Below are 20,013 nucleotides of genomic sequence, written 5' to 3' on the forward strand. Positions count from 1 at the left end.
GGGACAGGGCCTGTGTGTGAGGAAGGAACACACACACACTCCAGAAGCCCCTGAAGCAGGAACCCTGTGCTGAGCTCCAGGCAACAAGTGCAGGCTGAGAAATGAAGAACAAATTCCTTCTGGGGGTCCCCCCTGCAGAGGATCAGCAGAGCCCCTCCTCAGGCCGTGGGACATGGCTCAGGTGGCTCCAGAGGCACTCGGAGGCAGGACAGGGTGGGATCCCAGGGATGCACACAGCAGAGTCCTCACACTGGCACGATGAGCTGCCTGGGGGCCTTTTGCAGTCAGATGTTTTGCTGGAGCTACAAGGACTTTTCTGTTTGGTTTTTTTTCAACACAGGAAGGGATTATTTGGGAGTTCATCTGTTTCCCACCCCAGGCCTGGAGGTCAGCTGCAAAGGGAAGCTGGTGGCTGCAGCACAAGGAGAGGTAAAAAAAGCTTTATCTCAGTTTTCTACCTGTTCCTATATCCCTCAGGTAACTTGACTTTTCTTCTTCCCTTTCCTTCCCAGCCAAACAAGAGGAAAACCCCTGTACAGCACAAATGCCACATCCAAGAAGACAACGATCCCCCCAGGCCTTTACAGCTCAGTGAACATTTCCCTGCAGGCACCAGAGGACATGGTGGGGCCACTCCCAGCAGGTGAGCCAGGCTGAGCCCCTCCTGCCACCCTTCTCCCCTCCTGGAGGTGACACTGCCAGCCCAGGCCATAACACGTTTATCCACACAAGGGGCTGGAGGTCACATCCAATTCTGCCTCACAGCAAGGGCAGCACAAACCTCCACTGTTGGCTGGTGAACAGCCAGGGCTGGAACCCAATTCAGCCATCCCAGGTCCATCTGCCTCCCTCCAGGGGTAACCAGGGCTCTCCTGCCCCTGGGAAATGCAATTCCAGAGCACACAGGAGCTGCAGCAGCAGTTCCTCGGGGAGGGATTGAGTGTAACAGTGGGACAGGGTGGTGGATGCCCTGACAGAGCACAGGGGCAGGACCAAGCCACAGCTCACAGCATTTACTGACAGCACAACTGGTTTCAGACACACCCCGAGAGCAGGCTGAGCTGTTGAGGGCTGGGAGGAGCTGGTGGAAGTGGAATGATGACAAACTGTCCCGTGTGCCACAGCCACAGCTGCCCCAGGCAGGCACTGCAGGGAGCTGTGCCCTGGCCTTGGCATCCCAGGGGAGATACTGCAGGAGTGCACATGGAGCTGTGCCCACGGGTGCTGCCCTGGCATTCCCAGGGGAGATAACGCAGGGATGCACAGGGAACTGTGCCTGTGGGCACTGCCCTCGCCCTGGCATCCCCAGGGAGATGCTGCAGGAGCACACAAGGAAGCAGTGCTGGGCCTCAGAGATGTCCTGGCTGGGGCTGTGCCGGGCGCTGGCAGCGAGCACACACCCACAGCTCATCATTCTTTACAGGCTGGTCCCACTGAGGAAGTTCCAGGCTCTATTTTTACCTCTAAAGTTTAAATAATGACAATTTTTATTTTCCTCTGCTGACCCCTTCCTTTCCCAGCAGCCACTTGAAAAGCTCAACTGGTGAAAAAGGGCAAGAAATGTGTTTTCCTCTGTCACCAATGGTTAATTCCAACGATGCTGCTCCACACAGGATGTCAAACATCACAACTCTGTTCCAGTCACAGCTCTGAGAATATTTCCTCCCTTTAGGCAAATGAAGGCTACAAAGGAAATAATATGCTCATGTCATAAACATCACAAACTATGAGGAATATAGATCTTTGGAGGGAAATGCATTCATCAGTTCTCATTATCCTATAAACTGCACCAGGAAAACAGTCCACAGTGTCCATTCCAACACACATCTTCCCACAGGAGTCACTGTACAATCTACCTTCTACTTTGCACCCCAAGTTCTACAAGTGGTCAGTGAGGATATACAACAGTTCTACAGAGAAATCACTCCAGTGGATACAGAAACGGGCCCTTTTGGGGTTAAATAAGATTTTCAATAGTTCCACAATGCTACATTCATGCTACCAAGTTCACTGAATTGGGATTTCACTTCAGGAAAGAGAAAGGAAGAACAGTTTGTCTGTCTCCAGTTAGGAGGTGAAAGGGTCAGAAAGGGAGAGAGTTTCATGTCAGCATTTTAATCCTCCCACAACCATTTCCTTCTCCAGATAACGTGACTTTGTGCTTCCATTGCACCTCTGGCTCCCACCTCTCACCTCAGAGCTGGTGGGAGCCACAACATTAAATAGTAATTGGCATAAATTTTGGGTTCTTTTTTTTTTTTTTTTACATCTGGCATTTCCTTCCAAAAGCTACAGACTGGTGCCTGTTCTTCCCTTCACTCCAAGTCTGGCAAACCTGAGTCCAGGGATGAGATGTGGCTCCCAAAGCTCCCGAGGTCAGGGCAGCTCCCAAGAGCTCCCAACCAGGGGGAGGCAACAGCCCACACCTCTTTGGTTCAGTATGTGGCTTTCAACAACTTTAAACCATCCCTCTCCACTTATTCCTCTCCTTACGTGTATGTACATTATTTCTTCAAAATAGTTTTGCTATAAAACTGCCATAAATGTAAAGGGTTCAGCAGTTCTAGCCAGGGACCTGCTCCCCAAAATCACAACCACAGGGGGAGGAGGACTCTACAGATCAGAACAAGTAGTTCTTTTTGTAAGTAGTTAAAAGAAGATTTATACATATATTTTCCTTCACTTCACAATCAACTAATTTTAGATAACAGGAAATCAGGAAAACAAGGTAATCCTTCCCTGTTACTTCTTTTGCTTGTAAAAGAAGTAATTTGTGTCACCTCTGAGAATTGCCAGTGACCTACAGACTCTAAGTACTATTTATCCTCTGAAAGGACAGTAGAATGTGAAAAAAAAGCCCTTCCCAAAACAAAAAGCACCCCCTGACCTGACCAAACAAAAAGTAAAGAGATTCCAAAATTTATCATCAAATATCAAGACCTGGGTTCTCAGGTCTGACAGAGCTTGGGGTTTTCTCTGTCCTGCTCAGGAAGGGAAGGGAACAGCTCAGACCAAGAAACAGGTCTTTCAGCAAGGAAAAAGAGGTGTTTTATGCACAAACAACTGGCAATCAAGTGAACACAGGGAAGATTCAAACTCATGCTCCAAACCTGTTCCTCCAGAAGCATTTCTCCCGAATGCCTCAGTGCACAGTCCCCTCAGAGGGGTCCCAACAGCTGCTCCTCGTGGCAGGTCGGGAAGGGAGCTCAACTCCCAACACACGGCAAAGCACTGGCATGAACAGGTAATTACCATGGCTATTAATTTCTAATTCATTTTTATACCACAGAGGGCCTGACAGAGGCTTCCCCAGCCAGGCCCCATATTCCTAACCTAAAGTATTTCAGCAAAACTAAAGTCCCATAGTTTTGCAAGCAGCAAAATAGAAAGTAATAAAGTTGTGGCTAATTGGAGGAGAACTATACATTCGTGAGAGCAGGTACAGTTAGTGCAACACAGCTACTCTGAAAGGAAGGAACCAAACCAATGCAGCAGACATGCAGGGTCTGCCAAGTTATGTTAAAACCATGTTTGCTGGTGATTAAATATGTCTACAGAAGATATATTACCAATCTGAATATATTTTCAAGCAGACCAGAAATACCTCATCTATTGGTTATGGTGTGTTATTTTTTAACTAATTAAATATTGGGAGGGATTTTTACCCCCACCCTTTGCTATAAAAATTGCACTTATTTTCTATTAAACAAAACAAAACAAAAAAAAGAAGATTTCAATTCTATATCCCAGTATATATTCACATGGAAACTGGGTTGTCTTGCTCTAAGCTTGCAGGAGTAGGTGTAGCAGTCCTTGCTCTCCGAGATCCTCAGCACAGAAGGTCCCAGCAGTACAACCCCCTCCTCCCTCTGTGCTCTGGTGACTTCTCCATCGTAGTGCACGGGTAACTGGGTTTATTTTTTTTTTTGTAAGAAAACCTGAGCTTCAAAAGTCTTTAAAAGGACCTGGAATCAAATCTGGCCCATTCTGACCCAAAACAGCTCAGTTCTGCCAGGAACTCCATCCTGTCCTCGTTGCACACAGCTCCTCCTGAGACCCCAGGGCTCGGACTGGGGCCAGCCAGGGTCACCCCCTTTCCCTCCAGTCTCTCTTGACCCAGGAGACTTTCCTTGGACACGCTTCCGAGGGCTCCTCCTCCCCTGCCTTTAGCACTGCTGCTCCCGTGGGGCTCTGAAGGGCTCCCTGTGCCAATAAAAAAGTCTCTCTGCAATAAGCATGACTTCTTGGACACTGGTGATGAGCTTCCTCTTGCAAAGTCTTCTCCAGCTCATAAAATGTCATCGTAATCCAATAGTTTCGAGTGCTGGCGGGTCTTCCAGAGGCGGTAAAGGCGGAAGTCAAAGTAAGTCTCGATCATTTGCTTACCTAGAAGTGAAATGGAGCAGAGGGGTCACACCCTGCAGCACGAGGGACACAGGGGAGAGGCCACAGCACCACAAAAAACCCAGCAGGTTTTTTTCATGGGCAGGGCACAGGAACCCATGCAGACACTTCCCTGGGGGAACACTGGCACTGGGCACCTGCCCCGGGGCACGTGGAGGTGCCCGTGAGAACCAAACATCTTTTTAGGTCTCCTCGACCATGAATGGCTCCTTGTAATCCCCTGGCAGGGTTTGTCCATGGGGGAAGGAACTGAGCACAAAGTCTGTCTCCAGACTTTGACCTCTCTGCTCTGAGTGCTGAGCTGGGGCCAGGGGCTGGGGAGGACCAGCCACAGGGACTTCAGAAACTACAAACCAAGAGTTAACTCATTGTAAAGACTTGTGGGAAACACTAAAAATAATTAACATTGAAAATTCGAACAAAAATATGTCTTTTTTTTTTTAAATTACCAGGCCATCTCTGTGCTGCAGGGCTGTCTCTGCTCCCAGCAATGAGCTCACAGGACACACCAGTGCCAGCTCTGAGCCCCTCTGATCAAAGGGGGGTCTCACAGGCACTCACAGATCAAGGGCAGTGCCCAGGAGGCAGTGGGTGCATTGGAAAATGCAAGGGCAAACAACCCTGCACTCAGACAGGGCTTAAGGAGGGGATTTTCTCTTGTGAGGCCTGATTAAGATTAGTTTTAGATGACTTTGCAAAGGATTAGGAGGGTACAGTATTACTGCGTCCCAGACTGACCAAGGGGATAAATTCAGCCGTGTTCTTCAGCCCTCCTGGAAGATCAACTGCTCAGTGCCTGCACACAGAGCCCACTGCCTGCCTGCTGAGCTGCCCACAAACCTGGGAATCTCCCTGCAAGCTGCTCTGGGACACATGTCCAAGCATGTTCACCGTGGGATCTCTGCAGGCAGGGGGTACAGCTGCTCCAGACCTTGGCAGGACACACAGAGAACTGAGAATCTGGTTTAGTAGAAAGTGTCCCTGCCCATGGAACTGGATGAGCTTTAAGGTCCCTTCCAACACAAACCAGCCTGGGACTCTGTGATTCCATGAACTCTGTGCAGCACCAAAGTGCTCAACTCCTGCACATTCCTGAGGGAGAGGGGAGTTAAGAATAACCCAGCAGTGCTGAGGCCAGCTGGGAGCAGCTGAGGAAGCACCCACAGCCTGATGCTGTGTGGTTTTATTTGCCAAGAGAACAAAGTGCCAAGGAATACAGCAAACACAAAAAACAAGGGCAAATTCAGAATCTGCTGCTTGTGAAACCTCACCAATTACTGACACTTGAGCAGAGAACAGGAAAAATCCTGTAGCCCCTTGAAACATCCTGAGCTACAGGCAGAAAAGGGAAAAAAAGCCAAGAGACTGAGCTGTAGAAAGGCTCTGATGGGTCATATCCCAGTTGCTTGTTGATGACACAACTCTTTCAGTGCCAGTGGTCTGAGCCCTGGAGAACCTGGCTACAGAAAAGGTTCTGCTCCACGTGCATTTCTCCCACAGATTCCTCATGTCCAAGTATTGACAGTTCTCCTACACTCAGCTTGGAAAGCTGCCTACTTTGCACTGCCAGTGGCCTGGGACAGGGCTCTGCAGCCTCAGGTACAGGACAGATGAAGTGTGAACATGGAGGAGCTGTGAGGGGAAACCCAGGAAAACACGGTGGTTACAGGCAAAACAAAGACCATGGCAGGACTTAAGGGAGCTCAAAACTGCTTTTTCAGGAAGATGCCCCCCTGAAGGAGGCAGGCTGGTTAGGAGGGTGTGTGTCTTTGTAAAGAAAATAAATTACCTTGAGCTGATAGTTCAAGTGGAGACTCAAAGGCAACCCTATAAGGATTCATTAAGTTTTTCAGATTCTGAAATAGCTGAAAGGAAAATATATCAAAGTTAGCAGCTGAAAACAGAGATGACTCCTGGGGACCCAGAATTGATCCAGAAGCTCCTACCTTCTCCCCATTGGGGTTTCCAAGAACATAGCAGCCCATGATGTGGATGATATTTGGTTCAGGATTGATTTTACTCATCAGCCGGCTCAACCTCTTCCAGAAGCTGGAAAAAACAGGAAAAAACAGAATACATAACTAAAATATAAAGTATCTCTCCTCATAGGCATGATTTATCCCAAGGATGTGTGCACACACCACTCAGAAGGGTGGTCAGGAAAAGCCATTGGATCTTAGACAAGGAAGAGCAGTGGCAGAGCAAGGGCCTGAGGAGCAGGTCCAAGTCATGTGCCTGAGAAGGAGGAGCAGCCCACTGAGCCAAGGAAGCTCCAAGGTGAAGAGAAGGGAGCAAAGTCCACCAGGAGTGCTCTTAGAGTGCCAGTTTTACTAAGCATCCCCTCCAGTTTCCTCTCTCCCATTTCTATCAACAACTGCCCTTTCTACTCACCAGTGTTCTCAGTGCACTGGTTCATTTCCAGGAAATCAGAAGGGAGCAGCTGGAGAAGTTGTTGTTCTCCACAGCTACAGGGGCAACACAAGACCAGGCTGCTCCATGTCAGCCTGTGCTTGGTGCTGGTCACAGTCAGACCCAGTTTAGGTGTTGTGACTGTGACCAGGAACCTGGTGGGATGTGAAACACAACCCTGGGCAGAGGGTTGGAGCTGGGGGGGCTCTAAAGCCCAGCAGTTCCTCCATGGGTTTCCCAACCAGCCTGCAGCCTCAGGTTTCCTCAGGACAGCCTCCCAAGGAACACACAAGCTGCATGGAGGCATTCACTGCCAAGCTTCCAAATTTTCAGCTGTGTGTTCACAGCTTTCTGAAGATCCCTGATTTATCAGCTTGGGAGCAGTTATGATGCCTGGAATGTGTTCAGAATTGTGTTATGTGCACAAGTGCTCAAAGATTTTACAGCCAGTGTTTGTGCCAGAGCACGGGATTGCTGAGCAGATGTTGATTTTAATACTCAGTTCTCTCGCCAACAAAAAGTTGTGTAGGAACAGGTTGGTGTAACATCCTCTCCCCCACAGCCAAGCACCATTAGCCAAGGACGTCTGAGCCAGCAAAACTGAGTAGGCAGCAAAGCAGGCAAAGCTTAACTCTACAAGGAGAAGCAAAATTGCCTCAGCAATCCCAGCTCACAGGCTGGCATGTTAGTGAAAAGCCTCCTCAGTAACAGGCTGGACTTTGAGCAGGCTTTGCAGAGACAAATTCCACTTCCCCCTGACCAGAGACAGCTGTGGGGGAACACTCTGGATTTCTGCCACTGGTGTCTGCTCAGCAATGCTACTGCAGCCACTGCTGAGCACCAGAGGCTCGAGGGGCATGTTCTGGTTTCTGGTCAGCACAGCCTTTGTTAGGAGAGGAAATACCTTTTTTTTTTTTTTAATCTTTTGATAGTCTCTAGTCCAGAGAGACACTAAATAGCAGATAGAAGCACAAATCTGGTGACCAGGGCTGCAGCACCCCAGGGATGAGCTCAGCTCTGTCACCTTTGCATCTCCCCCTGAACGAGCTTCAACCTGCTGACAGCCCCTCCTCAGCCTCCTCATCCCCTGAATAACCCACCCCAGCTCCCTTCACCTCTTCTGCTTGGCCATGTGCTGCAAACATTGAGCAAACCCAGCAGGAAAACTCCATGCAAGTCCAGAACACAACAGAGCCACTCACAGGATCAGATCTTCCTCCTTCTCCACTTTGGCGAAAGTGGCGACTTTGTTCTTTAACAGGTATAAGTGCCCGGGACCTCCCTGCAAGAGAGACACAGACACGTGGAAACCCCTTTGCACAGGCCCCGGGGATAAAAATCCTGGATGTATTTCCTGTCCTGCCCAGCCATTCCCGGAACTGCCACAAGGGAGCAGGGCAGCCACGCTGGGAACCCTCCGCAGCAGGACACATCCACATATGGGGAGTGGGGGGGTTGGATTCTCCAGTTTTTACTGTTCTGTGCCCACCTTGCTCTAGAAAGGCACAATAATAGACGAAAATCGTCGGTGTGAGTCACTGGAGAGTAACAGGGAAGACAAGAAAGTCTGTGTCGTTTGGGGACAAGGGACATCCCCTGTCACTGGGGGACCTGCCGGGGTGGGCAGAGGAGAAGCTGAGCACAGCAGGGATAAACAGGAAAGGGATGATGGCACTGCAGAGGAACTGGCCTTGGGCAGCAAAAGGCATAAACAGACTGAGCACAGCACCAGGAACATTAAAAGCCACAATCTCTAGGTCAGTGTGCAGCAAACCTGCCATGCTGCAGCACAGGGGACACGGGAGGGAGTTCAAGTCAGGTTTCCTTCCTCATTTCTCATGTCAAGGTTCCCTGCACAGCTGCTGGGGAAGTCCAAAGCTGACCACCCTGAGGAACAGGAGACTTGGGAAGGAAATCCCCAGCAAGCCACAGATCCAGCAGGGCTTGAACCTGTCCAAGCCACAGCTCCAGCCTGTACCCTGACCCCTCTCCTGCCTCCACTGGCCTCCAGCTCCCAGCTGAGCCATCTGCCAGTCTGATCCACAGCTTGCACCACTGTCACTGTCACACTGGAACCGGATGGAAACCATAACCATGACAATGCAAATTCTTGTTCCTGTCTCTGGAATCCCCTTTCGAGGTCTGTGCTGATGCTGGTTTGCCTGGGGTTCCTCGAGAGGAGCTGAGAACCAGCCCAGCTCTTGACCTGGCCTCCCTAAATCAGGTTTGAGTTCCTGCTGTCACAGCAACTCCAGCCTGCTCAGTGTCTGGGAAATGGGAAGTGAAAGCTGGGCACTGGCAGTTACTTCAATGGAACCTGACTTTGGAATATTGCTTCCTTCATGTCATTCTCCCTGTAGAAAAAGACAAATTTGTAAGAAATCATCCAAGCACTTAACAACTTTCACATACCTGGCAAAATATCAGCATCTTCCAGATTTTGCAGCCTTTGCGATAAATGTTAAGTTTCTTCTCTATTTCCTCTGCAAAAAAACCCCAAACATGTTGGAAAATATGAACCATGGAGGAGGTTAAAAATCAATCTTATTTCTTTCCACTTCAGTCCTGCAGGCAGGAGGCTGAGCTGGGAGAGCTGCTCAGCACCTACATGCCAGGGATGCTGTGGGAAGCAGGAATCCCAGTGTGTCACAGGGCAGAGGAGGGATGGTGCAGCACCAGGCACTGCTCTGACCATGGCACTGGAGCAGAGCCAGCCCTCCTGACCCTGTTCATGCTCCCACCCACCACACAGGTGCAATGAACAGGTACCTGCTGCCCTGTGCCTCAGTTTCCCTTCCACAAACCAGGAGTTTGGCATAGAAAACGAGCCACAGAAGTGAAGGTTTATTACAGCAGCACATCCAAGAGCAGCTGACTGTCTGTCATGTGTCACTGGGGTGGCAAAAACACCTTTATGAGTGGCAGCTGAGGCACAGGGCAGCTGAGTGACTGACACATTGATGGGTTACATTCACAATGGGCAGGAAGCAAGAAAAGGAAATAACACTCACGTACCTAAGATGTCATCAAAGGTAGCATGTTCATGGTCCTGGAAACCAAGACAGAGGACACACAAAGGTTCACTGTCACTACATCAGCTCCCATGACAGCATTATGGTCTCTAATATTGCACACAATCCCATTCCCAGGCCAACAGATGCTCTAAGAGCAGTTACACCAACTGAAGGCTGGTAGTGACAGCACAGCAATCACCACCCTAAATCACATTTCAGCACAGAAGCTGAAGGCTCAACTGCCCATGAAGACCAAATCCACCCAAAGGCTTGGAGATGAAGGCTGCAGACACATCCAAAGCACAGACTGTCCATCAGATGCAGTCAGCACCAGCAATGCCTATTTGCCTCTTGGCCCACATTTTGCAGCCAGTTTTCCCCACGTCCAAGCTGGTTGACAAACAGCCCAACACAGTGCCTCTGGCACAGCAGGATCATCAGGACAACTGCACAACTCCCCAAGGAAGGGAGGCAGCAAGGCTGAGCCCCCAGCAGCACTGCCTGCTGCACACAGGGCTCTCTGGGCTGTCAGTCCCACCTTCCCTTTCAAATTAAGTGAGTAAGTCATTAGGAAAAAGAGACCCATGACTCCTTCCTGCTGTTTCAGACACCTGCTCAGGCCAGATTCCCAGAGAAAAATCAGAGTTAAATTAGTGACTGGCAGGGATGCACCACAGCACATGGGGTGATGGGGTTTGTGTTCACTGCTGAGCTCTGAAGTCCTGCTCATCCCAAGGATGAGCATAAGGAGGAGCCCTAAGCCTGACAATGCAGAGCTCTGCCTGTGATCCAGCCTGCCCTGCCTTCCCTTGATAATCTCCCCATGCAGTTTGGCTGGGCCTGAAGAGCCCAACAACTCCCATGTGCCATTTTCACTCCACCTTCCTGTTCTGCCCAGACCTGAGCCCCCACAAAGCCACCCCAGACCCCAAAGCTGGGTTCAGCACAGCCCCAGCCCCTCCCTGGCAGTTCTTCCAAATCACACCAGTGCTTTGGAGAGACCATAACAGGAACTATAAAATAAAAAGTTCCCAATATGAAGCCTGTTCCCAGCCACAGCAGAAGGGATTTACTTACATAGAGGATGGGGATGATGGAGGGGTCGTCCCTGCGGATAATGGTTGGGACATACTCTGCTTTGGGCACCTTGGAAGAAATGAGCTGGAAGAGATAAAAAAAAGGTGCAACAGCATGAGGAGAAGGTAGTACAGTGTGGACAGAAGCACATAATCCATGCTAACAGTGCCCTGGCAGCTAATCCAGCCTCTCTGCATCCCTGTGGAAGGTATTCCAGCCTTTGTTCCACCACAGAGCATCCCAGGCCTGCCAAGTACCCCCTGTGTCACCATCTCCTGGACCCCAACACGGGAGCACACAGCTCTGCCTCACAGGCAGCAGAGAGAACAGTTTGGGAAGGGGAGGCTGGTGCGCACAGAGGACGTGTCACCAGGAATGGCTGTATCCCCAGGAATGGCTGTATCCCCAGGAATGGCTGTATCCCAGTAAGGATCCCTCCTGTACAGCCTCCCTTCTGGCTGTAGGGAGTGCAGGGAGTGTTCAAAAGGCAGGAGTGGCTGTCTGCTGGCAGGACACTGCATCAGGCTCAGGGTCACAGGCATCAGGAAGGTGTCTGGCAACTCTGGCTGAAGGTTCAGGTGGCTCCAGCAGCACCAGAGCCCCAACTGTGCTGTGATTCCAGGCACCTCCATTCATCCCCGGGAGAGCAGAGCAGGCAGTGCTGCTGGTGGACTGGGAAGTGCAGCCTGGCTTCCAGCTGGGGCTGGTGTCCAAGCCCCCCATCCCAGTAGGCAGCACATCTGTGCTCCAGCCACATGGAGTTAAAAGGACACTTCTGAAGCAGCACAGGTTATATATATACATATATATATATATACACACTCCATACATATATATATCCAGGGATGGACAACCACCACACACACAGCCCAGGGTGACAGTGTGTAAAGGGTGGGCCAAGTCTGCACAGACAGCCTGGGAACACAGTCTCCATGTCCTTCACTCTTCCCAGATCTTAGCAGGACCCATTCAAAACCAGCACTGCTGTGCTGGACTGGCAGTGCTGCCCTGACAACAGGCTGGAAGCCTCAGACCCCATTTTGCCTCGTGCATGTGGCCGAGGAAGGGATGTGTGAGAACCTGGCCCTGTCTGCCAAACCCCACAGAGCAGAGCAGGGGAGCACAGGGGGAAGGCTGGAATCAAGCAAGAGAGAGAAACCATCCCAAGGAATGACATGCAGCTTCAAAGTAAATCAGGCAAGTAACAACAGGAGGGAGGGACTGCTGGGACTGGGGACTCAGGTCTCCATTTTCAGGGTTAAACAGACTCAGGCTGACTTGACTCTGTGTTGGTGTCAGTCCTGCTCTGATTTGGATTACAGGTCCTTCCTTCTAGTTTTCTGTCAACACATTAACCCCAGCAGTAACAGCTCTGAACACCGTGTCATGTCTTGGCTGATCTCTGAGTGACCCTCACACACACCTGAGGCATTGCCTACATAACAGACTTGCCTCTTCCCATGGAGACCCTAAACTTAGCTCTGAAAGGACAGACAGAGCCTGAGTAGATACAGGCAGCTGAGCTGGAAACCCTCACCATTATTTTTGGTGGAATAAAGTCTTCTCCGTCACATGCCATGGCTTCAAGTTCCTTTTCTGCTTCCCAGTTCAAGTCGAAGTCACCCTCCAGAGTGCCGCAGGAATCCTGAAGGTCATGGCCTGCCAGGACACAGGGAGCATTACCAGGGCAGAACGGCCTTCCCCATCCATCCTGGCAGCTTCCTCGCAGGAGGCTCCACAAGCCACCAGACTTGTGCCCTCCTGCCTTCCCCAGAGTGACAGACAACCACACTTTGGGGCTGGTGTCTCCAAACAGACAGACACGGAACGGATGGAGAGTGCACGAAGAGCTCCACACCACATATCACAGAGCTTCATCACCCTCACAGTCACCAGGCTCAGCTTTCACAACAGTCACCCCGTCATTCCAGAAACGGAGAAGGAGACAGAACACAGACAGGCTCTCTACACTTCAGCATTGCCAAGCTGATAAGCAAAAGTTCAAAGACTTCAAAGCTGGTCTCCTTGTAGTAATTACTGCTCTGACTACATCTTTTGAGGGATTGTAAAGCAAATCTGCCTTGTTGGTCAGACTGATCCTGGCAGAGAATTCTTGGAGCGTGCGTGAGGACAGCTGCAGCAAACACAGTCATAGTGCAACAGTGGACTTGAATTTGCTCTCCAAATTGACCTTACCTGTTGGCCTTCAATGCCTCCTGGGGAAAAAAAACATCTGGAAGGAATATAATTGACCATTAAAGGTTAAAAATAGAGATGGTTCCTGGACTGAGGAAAGAGAACTGAGATGCCTCTCTTTGTGCCTGTCGGGATGTCCGAGTGTCGCTGGGCAGTGCCTGGAGCCTGTCTGAACCATGGCTTTTCCATGTGCCTCTGGTTAGCTGAGGGAACAGGGAGGGATCAGACTGCCAAGCAGCAAGCAGGTCATGTTTTGAACTTGGCCTGCCTTTCACACACCTCCCCCTACAGCTAGCAGGGCCAGATCTCACGCTTACCTGGTAGGTCAGGTCATTTCATTAGTGAAATCCATTTCAACGTGGGCAAACTCATAACCACCGAGTTCCTGCCTACAGGCTTTCAATAAAATCTTTGTAAAACAGCCATTCCCTCTATAAGAATACAGTGGGAAGATGCTGGCATTTCCTCCTGTAAATTAGCACAACAGCATCTCAGTCCCCACAAGCAGAACGTGGCAGCACTACTGGGGATTCCCAGAGGAATTCCTGGCAGCCCAAATGAAGATCATCACCTATGAGGCCTGACCTGCGCAGGCAGCACGGCCAGGAAATCAAAGCTCCATCTCACAGAGCACTTCAGTTGTGTTCTGGAGCTACTCCAGCCTAGAGAAGAGCTCAGAAGGGGCTCCTGCATGGGAAGCCAAGTCAGCCCCACTCTGGTGAAGGTAGGTGTGGACTGGCGAGCTTCCAGGTGGGTTGTTTGGGTCCCAAGGAAATAAGGGATGATGGGAACAGAGGGCTGTAAGAGAGCTGTACCACTACTATCCTTTGGCAACTGCTTAATAACCTGAGGTTAGCTGGGTTGTGCTCTACAAACGAATAGAGGGACACACAGATGAACAGGTACATACACCTGGAGCGTTACGTGCTCCGATCTCAGGAAACTAAAAGGATCACAGACAGGACAGAAGGGCACAGAGGAGTTACTCCAGTGGGACTCCAGTCAACACCTCCACTGGAGGGTTTGCCCACAGGAGGAAGGACTCAGAACTCACTTTCTCGAGAGTCATGGAAGGAATCAGCTTTGATGGGAGTCGGGTCACTCCAGGACCTGCTGAAGCTCCTCTCACGCCGTTCGGCAAAGGCTAGGATAAAACCAGAGCAGGACATTAACAGATCCCAAAGCCACCTCTGCTGCTGCCACCAAACAAAACAGCCAGTAGATTTCCACCAAAGCCACACATCACAGACTCCCCTGGGCTTGTCCTTCCACTTGCCAAACGTGAGTCCTTTCCACACAGCAAACACGGGTCTCTCTTCTACACAGCCCAGACAAAGTGCCCTGCAGAGGACAGGGTGTGTAACACAGAAAGTGGATGCCACTTGATGGTCTCTCCTTAAATGGCACACAGCTCATACCTCAATTTAACAAAGCTATTCCGGTGTCCCAGTGTAAGTGCTTGGACTCAAAGGCCTCCCAGGAAGATGCACTGCACAGCTCTGTGACCTCTATGACCAGAAGAAGGCAGTAGTTCTCCAGGCAGTTCTCCCTTCATGTTCTTCATCCCTTCATCCCAATCTGAGCTGGACCAAACAGCAGGACAGGAATGTCTCTGGAAATCTCATGCTTTCTAACTTTCATTGCAAAAGAGGAAATCCTTCAGCCTTTGCTTGCCTGCGCTCTTGTGAGCACTACCTCTGGTTTGTTTTCTTTTCCCAAGGAGTATTGTACTGTTTGTGCTGGCATTTCCCAATCGGAATCCAGGGAGCTTGGCCCAGCTGGCTGCACCACAGGCAAATTCCTGGGAAGTGCCAACCACCATGTCTGACTTGGCAAGCCCATGTGAGAGCCATTATGCCGAGATTAACAGGCACTTACAGCCACTAATACCTATTTCTGGTGGCAGACAGGGAGTTTGCAGCAGGGTGTCGAGTAACAGCAGCACAGGAATCCACTGCAGGTCTGTATCATAAGAGCTGAGAAGCGACCTGTCCCCTCCTGCAGTGTGTCCAGGGTGGGTGTGACCTGTCCCCTCCTGCAGTGTGTCCAGGGTGGGTGTGACCTGTCCCCTCCTGCAGTGTGTCCAGGGTGGGTGTGACCTGTCCCCTCCTGCAGTGTGTCCAGGGTGGGTGTGACCTGTCCCATCCTGCAGTGTGTCCAGGGTGGGTGTCCAGGGAGAGAAATCACATCTTCAGTTCTTCAGGTGATCTCCATCCTCAGTTTGCATTTAAACCAGGCACTGAGGTATTGTGCACACAAAGAAAGCTTTGAAAACATGACCCCAGAGTTCCAGAGGCAGAGACATGCCTGAGCTTCCCCACAGTTCTGGGGGAGGTGAGCCCTGGCCACGTCAGGCAGTGCTAACTCAGATGCCAACAAAGACTCTGGAAAGGGCAAAGCTCTTTGCTGATCACTTCCCACAGCACATGAGAGAGGAAAGAACGCAAATTGAACTCAGCAGTGCTTTGCTGTGGGCAGTCTGTACACGATGCCTGGCCAGGGGTTGGGAAGAACAAGCTGTTTTCCATTCTGGAGCAATCCTCAGCTCTCAGGAGCAGGTTACACCACTCTCAGCCCACTTCACAGCGACAAGGGTGCTGCCCCAACCAAGTTATGAAGGCGTGTTGCCTTCTGCAGAGAAAGGGAACTGCCATTTCCCAGGCCTAAGAGGGGATTTCTTCCCCTGTGAGGCATAACACTCCCTTATTTCCCCCTTGCTCCAGTCTCTTCCCTGTTCTTCTTCCTCCCTTCCATCATCCTCTTAGCTCCCAGCAGGCAACTTTCCCCAGGTCCTGCTGTGGAGATGGCAGTGGGAGAAGGAGACAACCAGCAGCCTGCATGGCACAGGGAGCACGGAGCACCCCAGGAGGCACACCCCAGGTCCCAGCTGCAGGGGAGGCCAGGCAGTGCTTCCAGCTCTGCTCAACTCCCAGCTCGGGTTCTCCTCACAAGCCTCCACCAAAACCCACACACGGGGCAAGGATGCTGCAGCTTTCCTTCCATTCCTTGCACCAAAGATCTCCCACAGCCAAGGCAGAGGGTCCTTGGAAGTAACTTTCAGGCTGCTTGGGACATCCATCTGGGACATCCACGTGTCCCAGAGACTTGCAGCAACCTGGCCTTCATTTTTGCAGGATAATTGGCACCAGCAGGTCAAATCCTCTCTCCAGCCCAGTGCCAGGTCCTTTCCACCCAGAGCTGCACGTGACAGAGCTCCCCATGTCCCTCCAGCACAAACCCCAGCTCCTCACAGCCACAGCCCACAGGTGCTCACTTACTTTGTGCTTTAACCCTTCGGCTCCCCACCATGCGGAGGTGCTTCCGAAAATTCCTGAAAGAAAGGCCAAACACAACCTTTGAGGAAGGTGACACAGAACAACACCTGGGCCCAGCAGGACTGAAAAAACGGGAGGAACAAAACCAAAATGGGGATGATGGCGTATTTCCTTCTGGGCTTTCAAAAGCTGGAGATCAGTTCCCCAGCCTGCACCAACCCAGTGCTGGGGATGTTGTGTTTGCCAAGAGTGGGACTATTCTGAGCTCCCTGGCACGGGGCAAGGGGGGTCCTACATGGCACCCCCTGCTCTCAGCCCGCTCTCCCTTTCCTGTGACTGAGGCACAGCTGTGCTGTACCTTGCTGAGCGCACCCACTGCCCATGCTGGGAATGTTCCCTCTTTTCCTAGCAAAGAGCAGTGCCTGCTCCCCTCTATCCTGCTTCAGCAGGAGTGTGAGGTGCCCAGGTTCTGCACACACCATGCCTGTGGCTGTGCTCATCCCCAAACACTGCAGCTGCTAAGGTCCCACCCCTGCTGTTGGGAACCATGCTGGGAAGGCTGGAGCAGGCTGTCCCTCCTTGGACAGCAGCACTGAGCAGTGCTGGCTGTCCCCAGGGACCTGCTCTCTGCTGCAGCTGCCACCCCCACTGCCCTGCCCAGGACTCACAGGCAGGGCCAGAGGGGCTGCAGAGCACACAGCTCCAGGGAAAACCCATAGAGGGTAATCCCTGGGGAGCAGCTACACCCCACAGTCAGGTCTGTGTAAAACAGTGTCCTGGCCACGCCTGAGAGGCCGTGGCAAAGGGATTCTTTGTCCAGCCCCTCCGAGAGCAAGGGACCTGTTTCCTTTAGTTTCTCATCACTCACCAAGGCAGGAACAGGACAGGAATCAAACAGGACAGCAGAAGAGACAGAGGGAGGAGCAGCATGTGGACTATCAAGAGAAGTGTCACCCCTCCATGAACCCTACTTAGTCAGGGTGACTTCACCCCACAGTGCAGCCCCAGGATGTCAGGGAACCTACATGGAGTGAGGGAGCCTTCCTGGATTCCCTTCTGCCCCCCAACACACACCACAGACACCAAGCAACAGAGACTACAGCTGGTGAAAGGGGTCAATGCCAAGTTGTCTGGCTCACACACACGTTAGTGGGGTGAGTAGGGACATGTTACAACCATGCAGATGCTTTAGCACTGTACCAGGAGACACTTCCAGCACCAGTGTGAAGTTGTTCAGAGAAATTTGGATTCCTCTGCTCCTGTACAGGGAGATCCACACAAACACAGTCCTTGTGGGAGAGCACTTAACCCACATCACCCTCTGCACTTCCCCACTTAGGCCCTGGATCCCTTGTTGTCATCAGGATCCAAATTCAGCAGCTCGAGAAGGAAAACTAGCAGCTGGAAGCAACATGATTTCATGCCAAATTTCCATCTGCACTTGGGCTATTAATGTTTTCCAAAGATTTATTATATCTGTAATTGAGTACATGAAGAGTCACTGCTGTGGATCAGAAAACTACCCCTTTAGACACATCTACTGACACATCTGAGCTGGCTCAACACACAAAGCCTTCTGGGGTGCACCATGACTGATAGTGGGGTCTGTCCTACTGTGCATTAGATTCAAATCCAAATAAATACAACATTTTAAGGGAACCAGGGCTGCGCTTTACACAAAGAAAAAGTCTTAGATATATGTTATAACTCATCAGAATGAAAATCTTTGTGGTCCACTGTGAGCCCAAGACCAAACCAGACACTGAGCACCAATGTTAACTGCCAAGGCCACTGTTACATCCTTTGGGCTTTTGGTATTTTGGAGTGAAATCCCCTTTTTTGTTAAAGGCTCAGTTGTCCTCTCCACAGAGGAGATTCTTCAGACCCTGAGGGCAGAGGGGTAAATCAGTGTTTCCCACAGAAGAACGCTGCTCCCAGCTGCCTAGACAGCTTGGGCTCTCCCTTGAGAGACCTAAATACTGCTCAGAGCAGCTCAGGGAGAGTCCAGCTGCTCAGGGTTAACCACCACACTAAACGCTCAGAGCATGGGATGAAGAACTTTTGCTCCTTCTCGTCTCTTCTAGAAAAAACAGCACTTTGGAAAGGAGGTGCAAGCCTGGGACTGACTCCTAATGTGGGCATCCTGTGGGCATCCAGATCCTTCTGAGGGCTTTTTGCAGCTGTCTGGGTCCTCAGACCCCTCTGTACGTGCATGTCAGTCCAGCACGGCAGGACTGGCTCTGGGGAAGGTGCAACCTGCTCTGTGAGCAGTGGGGCTCCATAAACCTGCCCAGCCTTCCTGCCTGGCTCCTGCAACTGCACCAAAAACCCCTGTGTCACTTGATCACTTGCAAGATCTCTTCACCCATCACAACACAACCAGCAATCCTCAAGTTTCAGTGACAAAATCTCCTTGTTACTCCCTTTTCTGACCAGTGCTCCTCCTGACAGGCTCCAGTTTGCCTGACGGGCACGACCCCATGGCACCTCCAGGGTCTCCATCCCAGGTATCCCTCCAGGGTCTCCATCCCAGCCAGAGGGCCTCCAAAACACCACAGCCTCACTCCACACCCTGCAGCTCTGCCCACAGTGGGTCACCACACTGTGCAGAGAAGCCTTTTCTCTACCCACACTCCTGGCAGCAGCTCTCCCGTTCCCCTCCCTGGCTGCTCCTGCAGCAGGCACACGGTTCACTCTGGGCATCCCTGGGTGCCATGCCATGCACTCCAGCCTCCCTGGGCACCAGAGCCTTCCCTGTGTGCCAGGCCACACAAACCAGCCTCCCAGGGTCAAGGACTGAAGGGGTTGGGCAACAACAACTGAACCCCAAACCCCCCGAGGCCATGACAGGCTGCACAACAAGCACCCAGAAGTGAGGTGGGGCTGGGGTCTGCCTCACTCCCTGGAGAAGGGAGCTGAACACTGCCAGCAGTCCTTGTAACTGGGCAGGGTCTGCTTGCACATGGCCCAGCCAACATCTCATCACTGCTGTCCTCCCTCCTCTTTGGGACATGATAAACACAGATGTGCTCCTGCTGTGCAGCCCTGCCTGGACCTTCAGTGCAGGAGGTGAAGGGACATCCTGGCCACCCAACACAAGGATGAGGTGACTCCATCCTCTGCCCTCACCACACAGCACCACCAAGGCACACAGCTCCTGCTGCTGGACTCACAGCCCACATGAACAAGCCACTTCCTCACCAAGACTTGCCTCTGTCTTCCAGATTCTGAGAAATCTCCCTCTTTTTAAAGATCCACTGTCTATTTGTTGAGAGCCTCTTTAGTACTGATTTTTATTTCTCTTCATTCTTGTTTTAAAAAAACACACCACCCTTCAGCCGCTAAAAAAAAAGTCTGCCTGGCAATTTCCCAGATAAAAAAACCTGATGTTTTTCTCCCACTTGGTTTTGAGCAGTGAAGTCATCATGGCAGTTTTTAAGCAATGACACAAACACTGTGTTACCCTTTTTAGTAGGCTGCCAAAATACACGAGCCTTGGCACATTTAAAAAAACAAACTAGTTCTGATTCCCACTGTGGGTAAGTGATGTGCCATAGGAGGCTGCAGAGGGAAATCAGGCCTCTGTGTAATACATGGAAAAGGAATCAGTCCCCATCCCCCTTTTTTCCCTATTATTG

General features: G+C 51.2%; 1 protein-coding gene across 6 annotated transcripts in view; it reads right to left on the minus strand.

Moving 5' to 3' along the window:
• Nucleotides 1-1,469: 1,469 nt before the first annotated feature.
• NSMF (NMDA receptor synaptonuclear signaling and neuronal migration factor) overlaps nt 1,470-20,013 on the minus strand; it is a 47,390-nt gene continuing 28,846 nt past the window's right edge. For 3 of the 6 annotated variants that reach the window (XM_017835304.1, XM_017835303.1, XM_017835308.1), the window contains 10 exons: nt 16,379-16,431; nt 14,155-14,244; nt 12,442-12,563; nt 10,905-10,988; nt 9,829-9,862; nt 9,226-9,296; nt 8,016-8,095; nt 6,351-6,453; nt 6,194-6,269; nt 1,470-4,386 (listed from right to left, as the gene is read on the minus strand). In XM_017835304.1, the coding sequence (XP_017690793.1) occupies nt 4,289-4,386; nt 6,194-6,269; nt 6,351-6,453; nt 8,016-8,095; nt 9,226-9,296; nt 9,829-9,862; nt 10,905-10,988; nt 12,442-12,563; nt 14,155-14,244; nt 16,379-16,431 (811 nt within the window). In that variant the 3' untranslated portion in view covers nt 1,470-4,288. The remainder of the gene's footprint in view (nt 4,387-6,193; nt 6,270-6,350; nt 6,454-8,015; nt 8,096-9,225; nt 9,297-9,828; nt 9,863-10,904; nt 10,989-12,441; nt 12,564-14,154; nt 14,245-16,378; nt 16,432-20,013) is intronic. The other 3 variants (XM_017835307.1, XM_017835305.1, XM_017835309.1) reach the window with 1 other exon arrangement.

The sequence above is a fragment of the Lepidothrix coronata genome, unplaced genomic scaffold, assembly GCF_001604755.1.
Source record: "Lepidothrix coronata isolate B3197 unplaced genomic scaffold, Lepidothrix_coronata-1.0 Scaffold254, whole genome shotgun sequence".
NCBI lineage: Eukaryota > Metazoa > Chordata > Aves > Passeriformes > Pipridae > Lepidothrix > Lepidothrix coronata.